The 20,522-nt window shown below is 39.2% G+C and overlaps 1 protein-coding gene across 1 annotated transcript in view; it reads left to right on the plus strand.

Moving 5' to 3' along the window:
- Nucleotides 1-2,852: 2,852 nt before the first annotated feature.
- The window catches only part of LOC110483495 (V-type proton ATPase subunit S1), a 52,834-nt gene continuing 35,164 nt past the window's right edge, over nt 2,853-20,522 (plus strand). Inside the window, exons 1-5 of the mRNA XM_021553452.3 lie at nt 2,853-2,990; nt 9,024-9,150; nt 9,253-9,321; nt 16,068-16,261; nt 17,284-17,327. Coding sequence (XP_021409127.3) covers nt 2,896-2,990; nt 9,024-9,150; nt 9,253-9,321; nt 16,068-16,261; nt 17,284-17,327 — 529 coding nt within the window. The 5' untranslated portion in view covers nt 2,853-2,895. The remainder of the gene's footprint in view (nt 2,991-9,023; nt 9,151-9,252; nt 9,322-16,067; nt 16,262-17,283; nt 17,328-20,522) is intronic.

The following is a 20,522-nucleotide window of genomic DNA, read 5'->3' on the forward strand; positions in this document are numbered from 1 at the left end:
GTCCAACTATTAACCTGATACTGCCAAGTCCACCATTAAACTCTGTCTCTAATTTCTACATCTACATAGCTTTTAAATACCTCCAAGTGTGGTGACTCCATGACTCCTCTGGCAGCTTCTTCCACAGCTTCACTACCCTTTCAGTGGAGAATTTTTTCCTATTATCCAACATAAATCTCTTCTGGTGCAACTTGAGGCCATCTTCTCTTGTCTCTCTAGATTCTTCACTAGCTTCACTGCCCTTCTCTGGACATGGTCCAGCACCTCAATCTCTTTCTTCACCCTTAAACAACAGATCTCTCATCCAGATCATTGGTAAAGACATGAATCAGTACTGGCCCCAGTACTGAGCCCTGGGGAGCATCACTGGTGACTGTGTGCCAGATCGATGTGAACTCCATTCACCACCACCATGAGTTCTTTCCTAGCAGTGCCCTTTAGTCACATTGTGGACACTTTTGTGTAAATAGTTAAAAAATTGCTCTGGAAGTATAGTGAGTTGAATGCTTGACTAATATTTGGAACATGCTTTTCCAAAGCATGCAAAATAAGCATCTTCTAACTAATGTCATCCTTCAAATCAGTGTCCAAAAAACCACCATTTTTAGGAGTGAAGAAAAAAGGAGAAAATATATGCAGATATATTTTGGAGCTAAATTTACTTAGTGAAGCAAATTGAAATCCCACTCAATAGGCTCTTCTTATTACTTTTTTTTTTTTTTCCAAAGCTTTTATAACTTCAGTTGTTCCCAAACTGTGGTTTGTGGCAAAATATTAAAAAGGAAAAGTCAGTTTGTTTTCAGTTAAAAGTTTGTTCATAAGTGATACGGTAATCTGAGAGAAAACAATCTGGTTATGTTTCAAAAAGTTTTAAGACTGTTTCTGTAAGGCAGAATACAGGGTATTCCCACCAACTGTGCATCTCACTTGTGTGTGTTGGAAGCTCACAGCAGTGAAGAGAAGGCAAAGCTCCGGATGTGATGTACTCCAGGAGGAGTCTGTGCTTTGTGCTGCTACAGCCATGGGGAGGAACGGGAAGTGAGGGTAGAGACCATGTGGTTGTGTTCCACTTGTTGCCCAGAAATGTTTTGTACAAACCAAACATCTCCTACAGGAAATATTCCATACATTGCAACTGCACAGAGTGGAAGGTTTGACCACAGTCCCACCGACAGCGCTTTGCACAATAGTGGTTAATAAGGTATAAAATGTATCTCAATTTTGTATCTTAATGGAGGATGAGAATTTGACACAAAATTTTAAGGGACATACTGACAGGCTTGACTTTCTTGTTCTCCACAAAAAGGATGCCTTTTGGTAAGTCTTAGGTCATCAGTTATGCTGAGTATTGATGCAGGAAATTAAACTTGTGATTGTAGTTATATTGTTAATGCAATATATTTTGCAGCAGCTGCTTTTGTCACCAGCAATCCCAAAGAAGCTACATTCAATAAACCATGGATTTGTGAACCCAGCTGTCTCTTCTGAATGTGATCAGACTTGCAAAATATTTGTGCATCTGATGTAGGGCCTAGGGTGACACTTTTGTAACAGTCTCCGAATTGGTTAGTGTGTCAAATATTGTCCTTCTGCAAAATTAGGTTTTTTTGGAAGTTCTGCAATTCCTTTATTCTGTCTAGGTGCTTCTGTTTCTACTTCTGTCTTTGAGGTTTGCTGTCTTACCTGTACACACTCAAACAGACAAACACTGGCATGTTAAAGGGAACAGATAGGATTTCTAATACATCTCCGAGAAGAGGAAAAAGTAAAGAGTTAAATTCTTTGTTATGTAAAGGTAACGTGGAGAAGAAAAGGAACATGAAAATGTTTTATTGCTACCCTTAAAATTACTCTTTTTCTGAGAAATCAGATTTCAGGGTGATTTGATGAACAAATTGCCTTATATTAGGCAACCGCACTATAACTACATACTGTGATTCAAGGCAAATGGATTTAACTAATCTGGCTGTGCTCAGATTTAGACATGTCTTCTGACCTCTGTGTCGTCTTGTACAGTTTTCATTGTGCTTCCTTATTTTTCCCTTAACACAACTTGTTTTAACATGGCTCAAAACTTCTTTTGTGTACGATCTCTAACTTCCTGTTCTGATGAGGCATTTGTGCCCAGAGCCAAACATGTGCTGAGGCTGCTGCTGCCTTATGTAGTCACAAGGTGTAGAAACTGCTCAGTGTTTGGCAGGCACAAAAAAGCGTGCCAGAGCAATTTGCTTCCGGGCATGAAAGAATTCTCTAAGACTATTTTGTTCTTGCATGAGACTTGTGAAATACTGAAGTTGTGTCACGTTCTGAAGTGATTATAATTTGCCCTTGACGTGACATATTTTTGATTTCTGGGACAGCATTGCTCCATGCAAAAGATAGCTTAACAATTGTGTTTCAGTGGCTCTGAACGTGCCATTTTCTCTCTCTCTTCCTTCTTGCTGAAATCTGCAAGTTTGTTGCAGATTTCAAACCTGTCAACACCCAAATGTGTGACGCCAGATCTCAAACATGTGAAAAAAATAAGCTGAGGGACATAATAATATATAGCAGGGGACGAAGATAGAAGTTCTGCAGAATATAGTTTGTGCAGTACAGAAAAGTTTCCTGTAAACTCCATTTTGAAGTTATATAACTGTTATCAGCCCGCATAGGACAGGAGTTTGGACTTCATGGCTGTCCCTTGCACTTGAAGGTTAGAGGAAACTGACAATGTTTCCACAGCAGAGTGCTTTACGAGCTGTTTAAATCACAAACGTGCAAGCATTAAAAACAAGAGTCGCTCCCAAGCCCCGGGGAAGGAAGTCGATGCAGTGACAATTGCCGTGCTGCCGGGAGCAGCGTCAGGCGCGGCGCAGCGCGGCGCTCCCGCCCGCGCGGTCCCTCCGCCCGGCCATGGCTCCGGCCCTGCCGCTCCGCGCCCTCGCCCTGCTGCTCCCAGCCGCCCTGGCCCTGCACCATGTGCCGATGCTGCTTTGGTCGACTCAGAGGTAAGAAATCGAATCAGAGTGGATCCCTGCTTATTTATGCTCCTGCTCTGGGCGCGCCTGCACAGAATATATTGTGCCATCGAATATGGTAAATCAGCCCTGGGCAATAAAATTATTTGCGCCATGGCCATCAAACAAGCCAACATATTCTTTTACCCATTTTTATTTATAACTTCAGTGTTCTAAGCTCAGCAGAAAGAAGTAAATAAACTCTGTAAACTAAACTGAAGTAGAAGTGCTTTATTAACCCTAAAGCATCTTTGAATTCCACTGTTAGAGATGTTGTGAGTTAAAGCCACAACATAAGGCGGTGACACAAAAAGGAGCTGACCAAAAAAGGCAGGTTTTTTTAAGCCTTGGATTTCCTAACTTCTGAACCCTGACTTTTCACTTTAATGTTATTTTAAATACAGGTTCTTAAGTAGATTGCTGTATGTATGTGCATCAGTTGTTAGCAACAACTGCAGTCCTGACAGATCCAGAGAAATTCAGGGGTTTGCATATACTTATGAAATAGGACTTTGAAGCTTTGAAAGTATCAGGTACAGACCTCTTTCTTTCCAACCAGGAATTTTATTCATTATCACTTTAAGGATGTTGTACCATTACTTGGGATTTCCAGAAATATGGCAGGTTGGGCAATGCAGTAGTTTCAGGGGGATATTCAATATGTAAAGTTGTCAGAAAAATAGGCCACTTATTAACCAGCTTTGCTATATGTTTACTCATCTTTTATGGATTTTCAAAACCTGAAACTCTGCATATGGAAATCTCCATGTTTTGAAAAAGTTTGATTTTATAGCTTTTCCTTTATTTTCTCTCCCTAAAAGAAAAAAAAAAAAGTTTCAACATCAAGGCAATTTTATATTCAAAATACTTAGTGATTCACCACTATGTGAGACAGGCACTCATATGAGTGTATTAGCCTTGTGTAATACCGCTGCAAAGCATTTAAAGCATTTAAAAGCAAAGTAAATGTTGGAAAGCACTGTTCTTATGTTAAAATTGATTCTAAGCATCTAAGAAAAGACCAGTGCTGCCTTTGTCCTACTTCCTGGTTTATATAAAAAACATACTTGCTTTATATATAAACAAGATCTTATCACTTAATTCCATGTGGTCATAAAAGCAAACTTTCCATCAAGATGCAATTAGCAGCTTTTTCTACTGCAGATTTTTCTGGTTTATACAAATCCAGAGCAAGAAAATCAGGATACTAGACTGAGTAAACAGTTTCATGTCTCCAAGAATAGAACCTTTTCTGGAAGAAGTGTTCCTCCAACCATGACATTTGCATTTTGAAAGGAGAAGTTCTTGTGGGGCCAAAATTAGTTCTGGGGAAGGTCTGTGAAGCAAGTGAAAAGTTTTTCGTTATTTTATAAAACAAAGTAGCACTTACAACAACTTCCTCTTGCTAACCCCTAACTCTGTGCTTTACATTTGGTACTTCACAGTGATGCAAGGTTTGCAGCGTGTCATCCACAGGCCTAATTTGGAAATTATTATTAATAGTCTTAGGAAAGTTAACTACAGAATTGCAGTAATTATGGATATCTATGGATATCTGTTCACTCTGTAGGAACATGTCCCACCAGTATAAACGTTTAGTGATTCATTAATCAACAGAAGTTGTGATTCACTGATCTATCCCTTCACCCTTTCCCAGGTTATCTGTTAGGATTTGAAATTGAATAATTGAAGGATACTACATTTTGTTCTAATTTAGAACTAGCCAGTGTTTGCCAAGCCATATCTCAGGACAGGTGTATTAGAGAATGTAACACTTTAAAGTCTTTTATGCATTTTTACTATGCTATATTCATGCTATTAAAGATAATGTTAAATGCCAGATAGAGTGAAACCTACAGCTGACAAACACATGCAGTGCACAATGGGAAGTGTGATATCAGTTGTCACAGAGATTAGGAAATCAAATACCTCTTTCCTCTAGAAAGTAAAATGCAGATCCCTACTTGGAGAAAAGTGTTTTTTTAAAAAAACAGCATTCTTTCTCAATTCAACTAGGGAATAACTCAGTATGTCACACTGTCCAGTTTTTCACAAAAGAATATATCACTGGATGTTCTTCAAATAACTTTGGTGTGGAAAATTTGACCTTTATTTTACATCAGTCTTTAAACTAATTTTCCTTGGTTGGGTTTTTGAAGCAGGGAAAGCTGAGAGGCTCTTCTTGCATATGATACACAGAACAAATTTGATTTAGCCATTTTGAACTAATATTCTGAAGAATTTATTTCTCTCCACACATAAAGAGATGTTTGAGCAAATAAATTAATTAAAATTAGCTTTTGTGATTTCCCCCTCATGTGTTTGTTTTAGGAATGATTTTTGCCTACAGTCTTTTAAAATATATTACTTCCTTTTTTTATGCTATGCTTATATAGGGAAAATAATCCTTTTCTGGCAAACCCAGGTTATAAGTGACTTTGAGAAGGTGTTAATGCCAATTAGTACATTTGCACTGTTTCCTAAACTACAGGGACTTTACTGATAAATCTACTGAAAAAAAGGTGTAACATAGAAAGGAAATTAATTTTTTTAGCTATAATTTTATTGGATGCCTATGAAGACACTGTGTGCCAGCATGAATGCTATTTTACTTCTCCTGAGTATGGGAAAACATGATTTCTTAGATGGAAATCACAAGGTCACTATTAGGGAAGACTTAATAAGAATAGACAAGAATAAGAACTGACAAGAATAACTTGTAGGAAAGAGGTCTGAAGCCAGCTACAAAGCAAATATATAAGATCATGAGTTAGACTGCTAGAAGTCTTGTCTTCCCATCAGCCCTCCTGGTGGCTCCAGATACAGGAAATATTGAATTCTTTGTTTCTGTCAACCTAATTACTCAAATTCGAGGAAGAATACTGTTCAGGAAAGGGCATAATGTTGTCGTATCAGAGCAGTGAGGCATAAGGAAGAAAAGTATCAAGCTAAGCTAGCTTTCCTCTTTCTTTAGGGCATTTTTGGACTGTTGGAAGAGAGATAGTTGAGTTTTAATTTTCCTCAAACTTAAAGCTTCCTTAGGATCTGTTTAACCTGTGTCCTTCTGCACACATGCATGAGCAGAGATGCTGCGGCAGGAGTCGGACGCTCAGCGTGCGGGTGAGTGCAGGCGGATGTGCCCCCAGACATGGCTGTGCCCCCGGACACGGACATGGCTGTGCCCCTGGACACACCTATGCGCCCCTGGACACAGCTGTGCCCTCGGACACGGCTGTGCGCCCCTGGACACGGCTGTGTGCCCCTGGACACGGCTGTGTGCCCCTGGACATGGCTGTGCGCCCCTGGACACGGCTGTGTGCCCCTGGACACGGCTGTGCGCCCGGACACAGCTGTGTGGGGCCGCCCATAGCAGCGGTCAGTGCTGGCCGCTGCCGGCTCCGCACCGCGCTGCTGTCCCTGAGGAGAGGAGCTCCGTGCGATGAGCCGCTTGGCTGCACCCAGGAAAGCACATCCTCGGTGCATCCATGAGCCCCTGGCACCCACAGATCTCTGTTGCACCTGCACTCCACTAAAGCACCCGGTAAAACATGCTGACCAGGCAAGGAGGCTGGTGGGGCTGGAGCTCGAGTCTGGTGAGGAGTGGCTGAGGGAGCTGGGGGGGTTCAGCCTGGAGAAAAGGGGCGGAGGAGAGACCTTATTGCTCTCTACAACTCCCCAAAAGGAGGATGCAGCCAGGTGGGGGCGGGGGGGGTTCTCCAACTAGCAGGTGATTCGATAAGAGGAAACAGCCTCAAGTTGCACCAGGGGAAGTTTGGGTTGGATATTAGGAAAAATTCCCTCACTGCAAGTGTGGTCAGGCATTGGAACAAGGAAGTGGAGGAGTCAGCTGGAAATGTTCTAAAAACACGTGGATATTGCACATAGGCACATAGTTTAGTGGCCGACATGGCAGTGCTGGATTGATGGTTGGACTTGATGATTTTAGAGGTCTTTTCCAGCCTAAATGTTGCTGTGGTTTTATTGTCTGAACCACGCTGAGAATGTTCTTTCACCAAGCAGACAGCAACAGCTCCCTCAGTGAAGGGTGTAGCCTTCCCTACTGCCATGCATAGTGCTTAGCAAAAAGGAAGCAAAATAAATGAATGCATAATATTGTGAAGATAAGTATTAGGCAAATGCTAAATTTTAATAGAATTATTAATCAACTGTTGTAATTTTCTTTAATGATGATGAAGTTACTAAAGTTGACTGCTTGAAAGTTAAAAAGTATCACAAAAGGTGTTTTCAAGGTTAGATAGCTAACAAGAACTGTGGTAAGCACTGCTTCAAGGAACAGGGAATTTCTTAGAAGCAAGTATGCTTTAAAAGAGGATCATTAAACTTCTGAGGTTTTGAGTTCACAGCAAAAGCCTTTACCATTGTGCTGCTGCAAATAATTTGGTTTTGTTTGATGTGCTTTCTGTTACCTTTAGATTCTTAATTGCCTGTCCCCAAAGCTCTCAAAAGCTTCTTTTTTTTTTCTCTGAGATTATGTATGGAATGGAATTATTTAAGTTTTTTAAAAAAGAAATATACCAAGTTATTCAGTGTCATTTTCTTTCACATAAGACTTTTTTTTATCATCTATTAATTTGTTCTATCTGCTTTTTCTTTAATATCATTAGTATTTTGATGTGGCTGTGCATGACACAAAGTCAATATGAAAGTCAATTCCTGAAGAGTCATTCAGAATCTCTGGGACAGAATTTGCCCTAAAGCTTTCCCAAACCCTGTAGTCTGAAGTGAGATGAGGATCATCTAGTGCTGCAGGACTAGAAACTGTGGTTTTATCTCTGCCATGGGTGCAATTTGAAACTTTCAATTCACTTTCAGCAATCTTCATTGGAATTGCAAGGAGGACTTGGAGTGCAATTTAGATTTTCTTTATCTAAAAAACTTTGAACCCCACCTATGTGTTCATTAACCGTGTTCTGCCTCCATCTTAAAGGACTGCAAAGGTTGTTCTCATTCATAAAAGCTTGCTATGCAATGGTCATTTGCAAATTGCTTTGGGTTAGAAAATTTAACTTGTATCACAACTTGATCAAATTGCAATTAATAATAAATTATGTTAGAGCACACAACAATTGCCTATATTCAACTCTTTGTAATTAGAACCAGTTAGAGTGTCTGGAATACCTTTTTTCTCAGGTTTTAGCAATTAATGTGTACCTGGGCAAAGACGGAAGATTATACATCAAGTTCAATTTGTTTTTCCAAAGACAATTTTCATTAGTCAGAACACCTAGGATAAAAATGTTCATAAAAAGTTTCATCCCTACAGACCCATGTTGCATACTGTTAAAATCCCAACGAGGTGTTGAAAGAATAATGCCACCTCTTGTTTTGCCTGCTTCCTGTAGCAGCAGAACTAAATAAATGGGTTTTTTTCTCTGCCCAGTCCTCATAGTGACAGGTTGGAAAAAGAATTGTAAGCTGGGTGCTTTGAGTCATTCCATTCAGAAGAGCTCCTACTGCTGGAAAGGTGGCTTTTCTGAGCAACTTCTGTAGGATGGTTCCTTCATCGTGAAAACCTTAGGAGAGAACCTGTGTACAATGGCACTGTAAGACACTTCTACTAACAAAAGTTTTGTAAAAAAATACTAGTTTAAGACAACTTGTGATCTAGTCTGGGTTCTACTCCTCCTGAGTTCCATCTGTCAGCACTGCAGAGTGCTTTGGGAGCTGGGATGCCATCTGGGAATTCTCTCTGAACGTTTTCAACATATTCTTCTTCATTGCACTTAGTAGGTAACTTTTTTTGGAAAGATGCAATTTGGCTGTTGTACACAAAGAAGAAAATAGAGTGAGGCATTTCCCCTGTTCATTCTTGCTGTAATACAGTCAATTTGATACAGGCATAAATGGGAAGTTCTTTTTCTCTTGAGTAGAATGAAAGTAAATTGAACTTCAAAGTTGATCTTAAATGAAAGATGATGATTTCATTACCTGCTGCTGCATATTTAAAGAAAGGTGTCATCATTGGCAGAAAATTCTACAGAAAAAGGAATTATTCCTTTGTAGATCACAGTGGAATCCAGACATTGTGGTGCACGAAGGACAAGTTGTCTCAGCACAGGAGCTGACAGCACTCTTGCAACCTCTCTTTACCCAGAACTCCAGAAACCTCGTCTTGTTCCTGCAAGATAGGGTATGTAAACCAATTTTTTTTCTCACCAATACTGAGCACAAGTCTGTACCTAAATGAGATGCCATGGCTCCTTCTCACCAACCTACTCTCTTTGTTTTTCAGCTTAGCATAGATGATTTCACATACTTCAGTGAATCCTATGGCAACAGGAATCCATTTCAAAATGTTCAGGCAAGCATTTTTCTCATTTATTTCTTTATATGCAGTATTTTAAAAGAAAAAGAAAGACATAAGAAAGATGCATAGAGACAATAAATGGGGAAAGGGCACTGAGTTGCAGAAGTTTTCCTGTTTAAATTAGTGAGATTATTCCAGTTTAAGCAGATGTGTTAAAGGAAATAAACTGAGTTTGTAGATGCATGCTTTGTAGCTATTATATTTTTAAAGACTGAATTTTCACAATTCATCATAACTGACAAAATTCTTCTTAAATATGCTGCAATTTTCTATTGTAAGAAACAATATAAACTTCCAGACCAACACCCCAAAATTCTGTTTTGAAACCATAGGAAGAAAATAACTCATAGAAACCAATAATTTTTCCTTATTTTCATAATTTAATACCTATTTTATTTTTACAGAAATTGAAACTCATTCTGGGAGTTAACTGTTTTATATTTGTATTAAGTTAATATATCACTAGATGCTATATTGCCTTAATCTTTATGAAAAAAATAATGCTATTTGATTAACTTGAAATAAACTGTAGGCACAGAATTTAAGATGGACTCCTCCTGAGTCAGTCAACAGCTTCAAGTTTTGTCCTCACTGAGAAGGTTTATAGATTTTGTGCAGAGCATCTATGCTTGTACTTACATGACAGTTTATTGAAATGTAATTAGACAAAATGTTCACTTGTGGAAGTCATAAAGACATTCCTGGAGGCAGTGCAGGATGAACAGAGCTATTAGTAATGTAAATTATATCAGAGCACACAAGGAAATGTAAATTTCCAAGCACCGCACAGCAAGCACTATATGTAATTAAACACATAAATATTCACATAATACCTGTCTCTGCATCTAAGAACCTCACATCTTCCTTGTATAAGTAGAACTGGAGCTATTAATCTCTTTGTCATATAACAGCATTTTAATGCTGAAGCTGGAAGAGAAACAATTATTCAGAGTATCTACATGGGTTTTCTGAGGAATGAATGAGAGTTGTAATCATCTGTACTGTAAGGATCAGTGGCTGTGTCTGCAGGCAGATGCACTGGCTCTTCTTTGCTATGTCTTACCTTCTCAGGGTTACATCTCTGCAAGGCTGTGTCCAGAACAAATTTTTGTTGCTGCCTGACTACAAAACTGGTTTAATTTCAGCTGTTTGACATTGCAATGTATTACATTGCAACTTCCTTATGTGGTAGTCTTATTTAAGTATGACCTCGATGTTTAAGAGGCATATCAAAGTACTTAAAACATTCTTCTTTGCCTTGTAATTAGGACTCCTTAGGCACTGTAGATAGAGATTAAAGGTTTTAAAGTCTAGAGATAAGGCCAGAGACAGATGGGTTTAGAAATCAGGTGGTATACAAGGGGACTGACGACCCAGTGAGGGCTGAGGAGGAGGTCCTCAGCTAAACAAAGTGTCATGTTTAAGTAAATCTTTGTCTGTATCTGGCAGGTCAAACACTTATACCCAAGTATTTAACAATCTGAATAAATGTCAGCAACTGGTTTCTTTCTGACCTTGCCTTTGTTCCCTCTCTGTCTTGGAGCTGAGATTTTTTTCCGTATTATGGCTTCTTTAAAACCGGAAAGTTTATTTTTACAAATTGCTCACCTTAACTCCAGCACTTCCTACAGTTGTTCTGTTGGATTTGGCAATCTTAATGCTTTTTTAATGTAGTTTGATGGAGGTGGGGTTAATGAGCTTATACCTCTCATTACTTTCACATATGTGAAAGAAAATGAGAGGTATAAACTACAAACTTCCTTTTCACCTAGGTGCCCATAGAGGGAGTTTTGTCAATATGTATTGCATAGGGCCAGAAGTTTTCAGAGCCAGAAAATGAACGTTCTAGTCACCCATATTGGGCATAACAGTCTACAAAAATTTGCTGGGTTGCTATTGTATACTTGAACTCCACTTGAGATACTTTGGGTAGGAAATAAATTCTTAATCATGCTATGAAAGATTGGAATAATACTCACACAACACAGGAAAAAGTGAAGGCTGGGTCTGAATTTTCTCACTTGGGAAATTAGAATACTTGATGTTGCATAATCAGAAGTTTTTTTACCTACACATTCTATATTATACAAATGATCAGTGAAGCTATAAAAAATGTTCCATTGCTCTCAGGAATCCTCCTTTATGAACCTCAGAAATGCAAACTTATTCATAAACCTAAGCTGGAGATTTCATTTAGAATGTATAAGAGCATGTAACAGCATGTGTTCTACAAGAAGAAAGTGTTATTTGAAAAAGAGTTATAAAGTTGTAAACCCCAGAAACATTTGCAGATAATTGATTTGTTCAGCTGCATTAGCAGCTGTTCTGAGATTTTGGTATCAATGGGTTTGCATGCAGTAAAGAAATCTTACTCCAGTTAATACAAAGGGAATCTTATAGATAGATCATTTATCTTGAACTTTCAAACAACTTCTAAATTAAATAATAAAATACAGAAATTAGCATTTAGGGAACTTCTTTCTCAAGAAGTCTCCTACCCTACAGACTATTTTTCTTTAATATTAGCTTTGGTTTTCCCTAGACAATGCTCAGCTCCTTAGAACTGCATTGTATATTAACACACTCCAACTAGTGGCCAGCTGTGAATCTACATAATTATGACTGTAAGTTATTGCCACTTGTAGTCTGATAACTCCATCCTGTCCTCACTCAGTGGTCATAGACTGAGCATTACTATTTAGTCACATTTTGACTGTCTTTATTTCCTTCCTTTTAGTTTTATTATATTATTTTTTGACAAGGGAACACGAACAGGACTTCATAATAATCCAGATAAAAGTTCATCATAGATTTATTCAGTGACACAATGATGTTTTGTTCTCTAGCCTTTTCTAAAATACTATTAATATTTGATTTTTTTCAATCTTGATCACTATCAGCCTCTGAATTACCATTTTCAAAGAGCTGCTGTAACTCTCAAGGTTTCATTACTGAAGAGTAACACTCTGTTCTGAGTGTAATACCTATTATTGTGTATGTAAAATTAGGCTTGTTTTTCTGTCACCCTGTCCTGTGCTAAAATCAATTTACATTGAATCTTATCAGTTACTCAGTTGACCAATAGGCTGTGCCAGGAGCTGCTTCTGTAGTTCATCAGACACTGCCTTTACTAACCTGAAAATATCAGCATAATGGGCAAGTTTCATTAGCTCAATATTTATCTTTTTATCAGATAGTTTAAGAACATACAGAACAGAACAGACTCTAGTGCAGAAAGAGATACTTTTTAATCCCTTTGCTTGCTAAATCTTTATCTATTCTTTAGCTACCTTCATGTGAAGACTGTTTCTCTCTCCAAAGCAGCTTAGTTTCTTTAGTAGTCCTTGCTTCAAGACTCTGCCAAATGCCTTGTGTGGGTCTAAGTAGACTGTTCCACCTAGAGCTTCCTAGAGTACATTCCTATAGACTCCTTTGGAGTTCTTCAGCAGAACTGTTAGGCAAAACTTTTTTGTGAAGGCCACATCAGTCTTTTCCACAGTGCAGTCCTTTGTTGTTGTTATAGTCTGTGTTTTATTCTTTGGAATGCTTCCTCCCATTCTTGGAATTCAGGTTTTCTTTTTGACAGTCCCTTGGATCTGTCTGTAATGCTCAGAAAAAAAAAAAAAAAACTGTGTCATTTTCCCCCACTATACTGTACAGCATGAAGGTTTTTTCAACAATACTTCCTTTAGCTGCAACACACTTTATCACGTAAAGTACATCAGATCAATTTTCTCTAAAATTATAACTTACAGGTTTATGCATACATTTGAAGGGCATAGCTACAGTGTAAGTGTTTGTGGAATAGATAATAATTGGAAAGTTAAAATTAAACCTTCCCCTTCTTTTCCATTTCCTCTCTTTCCTTGTTCCTCTCCTGTTCCTAGCTACTGTGTGACTTTCTTTAGCAGAATGCACTTAGGTGCCTTCCTCAATATCCTCTTCATTATCAATGCCTTTTTGGAGTTTTCATGTTTTGAACAAGCATGGTAGCTGAAATCCTAAAATGTGTAAAGCAACATATGGGTATCGTAAAGAAAAGTGCACAATTGCCAAATGGCAGGAAGGACAGAGGCATGGGATCTGATTGCCTGCCTGAGGCTGTTGAGTTGATATCCAGCTGTGTCTACCCTTCAGATGAAAAGCAGCTGAATACCAGTGTCTGGAAGCTGAGACAGATGGCAGTGCAGCACTGGTTAGGAGCAGAGGCACAATCAAGATATTACTCAGTAATGATACATTTTATATCTTATTCTACATTAATGAGTAATCTGCTTAATATATACCCTTGGGTGAAATGGCTGTTGCCATTCTGGATGCTACTATGGGACAAGGGATTAAAATATTGAAAATAAAACAGAAGTCATTGAATTGCTCAGAATTTGAGGTCTAAATTCAAATCTGTAAACAAATTAAAATGAAAGTTTCATCTTTTACTCCAGGAGGTGCTAAACACATTACTCAAAGACCTGTACACAAGATCTTTCTGCTCTATTTTAATTTCTGCAGTTACTTTTCTCTTAGTCTGATAAATCAGACAATGCCACATAATCCTACCTTTTGAGCATCTATAGAAATATGAAAGTATCTATAGCCTTTGCCTAGGAAGGAAGATGTGAGCAATTAGAAAGAATTAGAGAAAAGGTCAGAAGAGCAGTCAAAGAACAGACAAAAAGGAAAAAATAGTGGGTGAAAAGTGTTAGGAATACCCCACAACACTTGCATCAGAGGGAGATAGAGAGTCTGTAACAGCTTGAAGATCTCAGTGTTGGATCAAGTGACAGACTTAATCTGGACTTAAATGTAGAAAATACAAAAGAAAAGTTAACAAGCTGTAAACTGGGACTCAGCAAAAAAATACCTTCTAGTATTCATATTTGTATTGAGTTTCTGTGACAATACTTTGGTAGTGGGTGGGCTATAGGGGTGGCTTTTTTGAGAAGCTGACAGAAGCTTCCCCCATGTCCAAAAGTGTCAGTGCTCCAGGACAGACCTGCCACTGGCCAGGACCGAGCCCATCAGAGACAGTGGTAGCATATTTTAAAAGGTGAAGAAGTTACTGCACAGAAGCAGTTGTGTTTCGAGAAGAGAGGAGTGAGAACTTATGAGAAAGCAGCACCAAGGGCAGCACAGGAGGAGTGGGAGGAGGTGCTCCAGGCAGCGGGGCAGGCAGAGATTCATTTGCCTGCAGCCCGTGGTGCAGCCCATGGTGGGACAGCTCTGCCTCTGCAGCCCTTGGAGGTGCACGGGGGAGCAGAGATCTGTCTGCAACCCGGGGAGCACCCAGTGCCAGGAGAGGTGGGTGCCTGAAGGAAGCTGTGACCCTGTGGGAAGGCTCCTGGCAGGAGCTGTGGAGAGAGAAGCCCAGGCTGGAGCAGTCTGCTCCTGAAGGGCTGCACTGCATGGGCGGGACTCACACTGGAGCAGTTCATGAAGAACTGCAGCCTGTGGGAAGGACTCCCCTTGGAGAAGTCCATGGAGGATTGAGTCCCATGGGAGGGACCCCATGCAGGAGTATGAGGAGTCCTCCCACTAAGTAGGAAGAGGGTAGAGACAATGTGTGATGAACTGACCACAGACCCCATTGTCTGTCCCCTTCTCCACTGCAGGGCAGGAGGTAGAAAATCATGGGTAATGTTGTGCCTGGAAGAAGAGAGGGGTGGGTAGAAGGTGCTTTTTGTTTTATTTCTATTATCATACTTTGATTTGATTGTTAATAATTTAAATTAATTTTCCCAAGTCAAGATTGTTTTTCTTGTGTAATTGGTTAGTGAACTCTCCATGGCCTATAAGCCTTTTATTTTCTCTCTTTTGTATAGTTGAAGAGGGAAATGATAGAGCAACTTTGGTTGGTACCTGGCATCAGGCCAGGGTCAATCCACCACAACATTAAATATAGGCTATATTAATTTTGATAATTTTCAAATCTCCATCTTGCATTTTGTTTCCCCAGGTATTTCAGGGTAATTTTATTACCAAGAAAAAAGCTTGGAAAGATGTTTTTTGACTATGCATGTTCCAAATTTAAAGTATGAGAATGTTTTTCAATTAATTTAATTCAAGTATCTGTATCAGGAACTCGGTTATCAGATTTGTAAATAAAGTAAATGATATCCTGATGCTTCATCTGAACCAATTCAGCCTGAGTTTTATGATTTGTACTTTGAGTAAAAAGGTGGAAAGTATGACACAAATTTTGTTTGTGTGCGTCTGGAGGCTCTGCAGATCCTGAAATCTGCAGCTTTTAAAATTAATAATTACAAATCAGACTTTATTCTGTACCATGTGCTGTAGCACCAGGATGTACACAAATGCAGGGTGTTTTCTATACAAAGTATGACTTAACTTAATGGAGCTGCTGGAACTGGGCTGACACTGAGCTCTCTCACATCCAAGAGCATTTATTTAGAGTCATCTAAGCTTTGCTTTTGATAGTGTTCATAACAACTACACTCTTAGCTTGAGAACTTCTACATCATCTAGCTCTCCTCTTCCACTGTACATGTGGAAAAGACAGTAAAATTTTGGTGTTGCTGAGTCCTTTAAGCTTGCTGCAAGAAAGTTCAGGAGCAGCCTGCAAGCCACCATCAAGCAAGCTGGTAAGAATTCACATGCTCTTTACTGTGGAGGTCCCTCACCTTGAATGTTAAATTAAGGATACATTCTAAGAAAGGTTGTGTTAATTATTAAGCAACTGAATATTAAGCAAGTAAATAAACGTCTCATAAATTTTTTTACAGGAAATTCTTCAGTCTTCTCCGTCATCTTTAGTTTTGCCAGCTGTTGACTGCAAGGCTACCAGGTATCTCCTGAATGTTCTTCAAGAATCAGGAGATTGGAAGTTAACAAATGTAACTAATCTCAATGTCTCTCAGCTGGAAGTGAATGCATCTAGCCCAAACTTACTGGTGGTTCAGCTACAGCCACTTGCCAGGTAGGGGTTTATCATGAACAGAACTGACCCACAAGTGTGCATGACTTTTAGAGCTTTCGAAAATGTCTGTTGTATTCAGGAGATTCAAAAAAACAGAGTGGAAGCTTGTAGGGCTATCAAAATTGTTTCTCTTACAAGGATAAATTCAGTGTTTCTCAAAATCCCCAGATGAGCTTACCAGGTGTAATAGATGAATTATGTTGAGAAAGGCAGTCAGGCATTCCTATTTTGTCTGCCTCATTATATCAGAACAAAGGGACAGCTAATAAAACTAAATGGCAACACACTTTTTAGCAGAAAGGCTCAATTATTTTACTCGACACATGCTCAACCTGCAGAATTAATTGCTAGAAGGCATTCCAGGGGTCAAAAATACTGGCAGGATAAATAAGCAAGCAAATAAACACAGACAAACCTGAAGCTAATAAACAGCTTGATTTTCCATCACCATGGAAGGAAGAGGAGGGCTGTAATTCTTCATGTTTCCAGCTCTATGTGGGCTGTGATCTAACAGAGAAGGGGAGAGACTGTTCTTTCAGGTGAATGTATATTTAGAAGATATAAGGCATAGTTGCTGAGCTTCTTCTGTTTACTCTTCTTCCCAGCTTGTTACTTGGGCATTTGTACATGTTGGTGTAAAGTGTAGATATCAGCATGTCCTAAACAAATGCAATTCTAGCTGTCAAGTCACTACACAACAAGAGACATGATAACAATTTTAAAGAGCTCCTGTGCAAATGTTAAACAAGGAGCCAACACCAAATGAAAAAAAAGCTTCTCAGAGGCAGACCAAAATACTATCAGTAGTATGGCTTCTCTGCTGCATAGGAAATTTGAGGGGTTTAATAATCCTTAAATTTTTAATGGCTTTTCAGAAGAAAAGGGTCATTAGGAGGAGATGAAAGAATAACAGAGGGACAGACAGTAATCCTTTTATCAGTTAGTATCTTCATACATTTCTGATTCACATAATTTTTGCCTAGGAAAGATTTTTAACTATTTTTCTCCCTCTTTTCCTCTAGTGATATAAAAGACATTTCCACCTTGGAAGCAATTGCTGAAAATGGTAAGTAATACTACCTAGACATAACTAACATTTCATCATTTGTGGCTTCACCTGAGCAGCTAGCATTCTCTAGTTCCCAGGCTTTGCTTTTCTACTATCATTTAAAGATTTTGTCCCATTCCCCTTCTACAGTATTTATAAGCTCTGGTTGTCTTAGTTTTAGTCAGACACTAAGTGTCTGTGACATGAAATGTAAGCTTGATAAATTCAGGTCTGCTTTAGGCATGGACCTTTGCTCATTCCCTGAGCCCAAACCTTGCATGTCTGTGCAACTTGAGCTGCCTCCTTTGATTTCACCTTGCACACTGGCAGCTGGAGGTGCCAGGCTCATTTGGCAATCAATTCCAAGGCCTTGGTCTCAGCAAAGGGTGTCTGTATGAATAGGAAATGTTTTTCTAATCTTTATAAAACTGTACCGATGGCCTTCTTTGCCTTTGATATCAATCTTTTATTGATTTTGCAGTGTATTAAACACTACTTGTAAAAGTTGAATCTCTCAATATAATACTATAAAAATGTTTCTTGCCTAGCATCTGGTTGAAAAAGAGGTGCCATAAATGAAAATGGCACTGAGAGGCATTTCATTGCAGAGATCTCACTTACTACTCTAAATTAGAAATCAAGTTATAAAGCCTGCAGATCACTGAAGTGGTAGTTTTGGAGGCTTACAGTGTAGTGGGCTGATAATTAAACAGTGTTCTTAGTGGGGCTGTAAAATCAGCAGCAAATTTGAAAATCAGGGGAAAATACCTTAGTACTGAAATTAGTTGTGTATCCTTTTCTGTTTGTTTTTCTACTAGTCCAAAATGAGTGGGTTTTATACTAAAACAAGCAGTTGGGTTTTCATCTCTGAATTGCAGAGGAGTTATTTTGTTTGATTTTCTTGTCCCCAGATAGGGAGTTATTGAGCCATGGCTTAATATTAGTCTTGGCTAAATAGCGGCCCACTTTTTTATGGGACATTTCTTTCATCAGCTGCATGGATTCAAGAATAAGCTTCCCAAGCCCTAGAATCACAGTATCATAGAATATGCTGAGTTGGAAGGGACCGACTGGGATCACTGAGTCCATCGTAGCCCTGCACAGGACACCCCAGGAATCACATCACATGCCTGACAGTGTTCTCCAAATTCTTCTTGAGCTCTGTCAGGTTGGGTCCTCTGCCACTTCCCTGGGGTGTTCTATTGCAGAGCTCTGGGTAGAAAACCTTTTCCTGATATCCAACCTAAACCTCCACTGACGCAGTTTCATGCCATTTCCTTGAGTCCTGTCACTGGTCATGAGTGGTGAGATCTGCAGTGTCTTCTCCTCATGAGGAAGTTGTAACTGCAGGGAGGTCTCCCCTCAGTCTCCTCTTCTCCAGGCTGAACAGACCAAGTGACCTCCGCTGCTCCTCATAAGGCTCCTTTCCCCTTTCAGACCCTTCACCATCCTCGTTGCCCTCCTTTGGACACTCTAATAGCTTTATATATTTCTTGCATTGTCGCACCCAAACCAGCCCCCAGCACTGGAGGTGAGGCTGCCCCAGCTCAGAGCAGAGCAGGACAATCCCCTCCCTTGCCTGGCTGTGATGCTGTGCCTGATGCACCCCAGGACAGGGCTGGCCCTCCTGCCTGCCAGGCCACACTGTACACTCAAGCAACTGCTGTCCCAGGCCACTTTGTTTTGGGAAAGCAAAGTGGTGATCTGTGGGAGGCTGGCAGAAAAGGCTATGCCAACTTTTTGGTTAGTATCAACTAGATTTTAATCGGGAAGAAGGTGTGTGGATTGCTTAGCCAAGTACAGAATCTGCACTGTTGTTCCCAAGTAGGTGCCTAATTTGGGTGCTCTAAAACATGGTGGACAGACTGAGCTCTTTTCTTTGGAAAATTTGAAAAGGCTTCATAAGAAAGGTAGAGTTTTGATCACAGCCAAACAAGAGATCTGTGTCAACTCCATTGTTATAAGGATGTTCACAGAAGCTTCTTTGGATTAAGGAGTTACCTCTAGAATCTTCCTGAAGGCAGGAGGTATAGATGTTACTGGTAACTATAGTTACATGTGTCTCCTTTCTGAAGGGAAATGGAAATAACGTGTTATTTCAGAAAGCTATTGGTTGCTTTATTGAAAGAAAACCCAAAGTCAATCTCTACTTTTTTTTTTTTTTTTTTTTTTTTTTTTTTTGTTCTGCAAATTTATGCTAAGGCTGAAGAGAATTTCCAAAATCTATAAATCCAGATTACAAAATCAAAGTTACATAATGCTTTGGATCTCCACAACCAGTGTAATTATGGCAGTAGTTTTTAGGCAGTTGTTTTTCTAAGTACATTTCTCATAGTAGATTCTCTTAGCAATAATTTTGAGAAGGAAAATTCACATAGCTATGATTCTTGACTGATATAAGGAAATCAGTTCAGCTGAAACCCTGTAGAAAAAAGCAATTATTGAATTCTTACAAAAGCCAAATATTTCACTCAGCCAGGATACCATAATTGCAGTAAATAAAAGTGGTTAAAGAGGATAATAATATAAACTCTTAATTTCAGCAGCTGCAAATAAAACACAATTTCTGTAAAGTATAACCTCAAAATCTGAGAAGTTTGTATGTCCAGGTTACCAAATCTCCATCCACCAGACTGGTACATGAATGAGAAGTGGGAAGTCACTGAAACAGTAAATGTGAGTCTGCTTGCTTGCTTCTCAAGCAGTCCCAATAACAACACTAATAATGGCTCATGATTCACAACTGTTGTGCTCCTCGTAAGCAGATGTTCATGTTTCTGCACAAATATTGAAAACATTTATCAGTTGTAAGCATTTATTGTAACTGCCTGTGGTTTCAGAACTAGAAGAGGATCTTTTGTAGAGGCATATTTGGACCTCTTTGAAAGGCCTTCTCTTACTTATTTGACTTCTCCTTCCCTTTTCAGAAATACTCCACCATATTTCTCCTTTGGCCTCCAATGTAATGAACAGGAAAATTTTCTGTGTCCTGTTGGGGGTGCAGAAGCAGGCTTTAAATCCACAGAAGGCAAAAGAAATATTGCTACCAGTATTACACATATCATGCCCCACACTAAACACCATGTTTTGAATGTTCTCAGTAGTAGTTACATGTATTTTGTAATTCATAGAGTGACACTGCTTAAATTTTATTATTTATTTATTAACTGATAATTTGGCTAACAGTATATGCATTCTGCATATACTCTTAAA

This window comes from Lonchura striata, chromosome 1A (genome assembly GCF_050655825.1).
Source record: "Lonchura striata isolate lonStrDom1 chromosome 1A, ASM5065582v1, whole genome shotgun sequence".
Taxonomy (NCBI): Eukaryota; Metazoa; Chordata; class Aves; order Passeriformes; family Estrildidae; genus Lonchura; species Lonchura striata.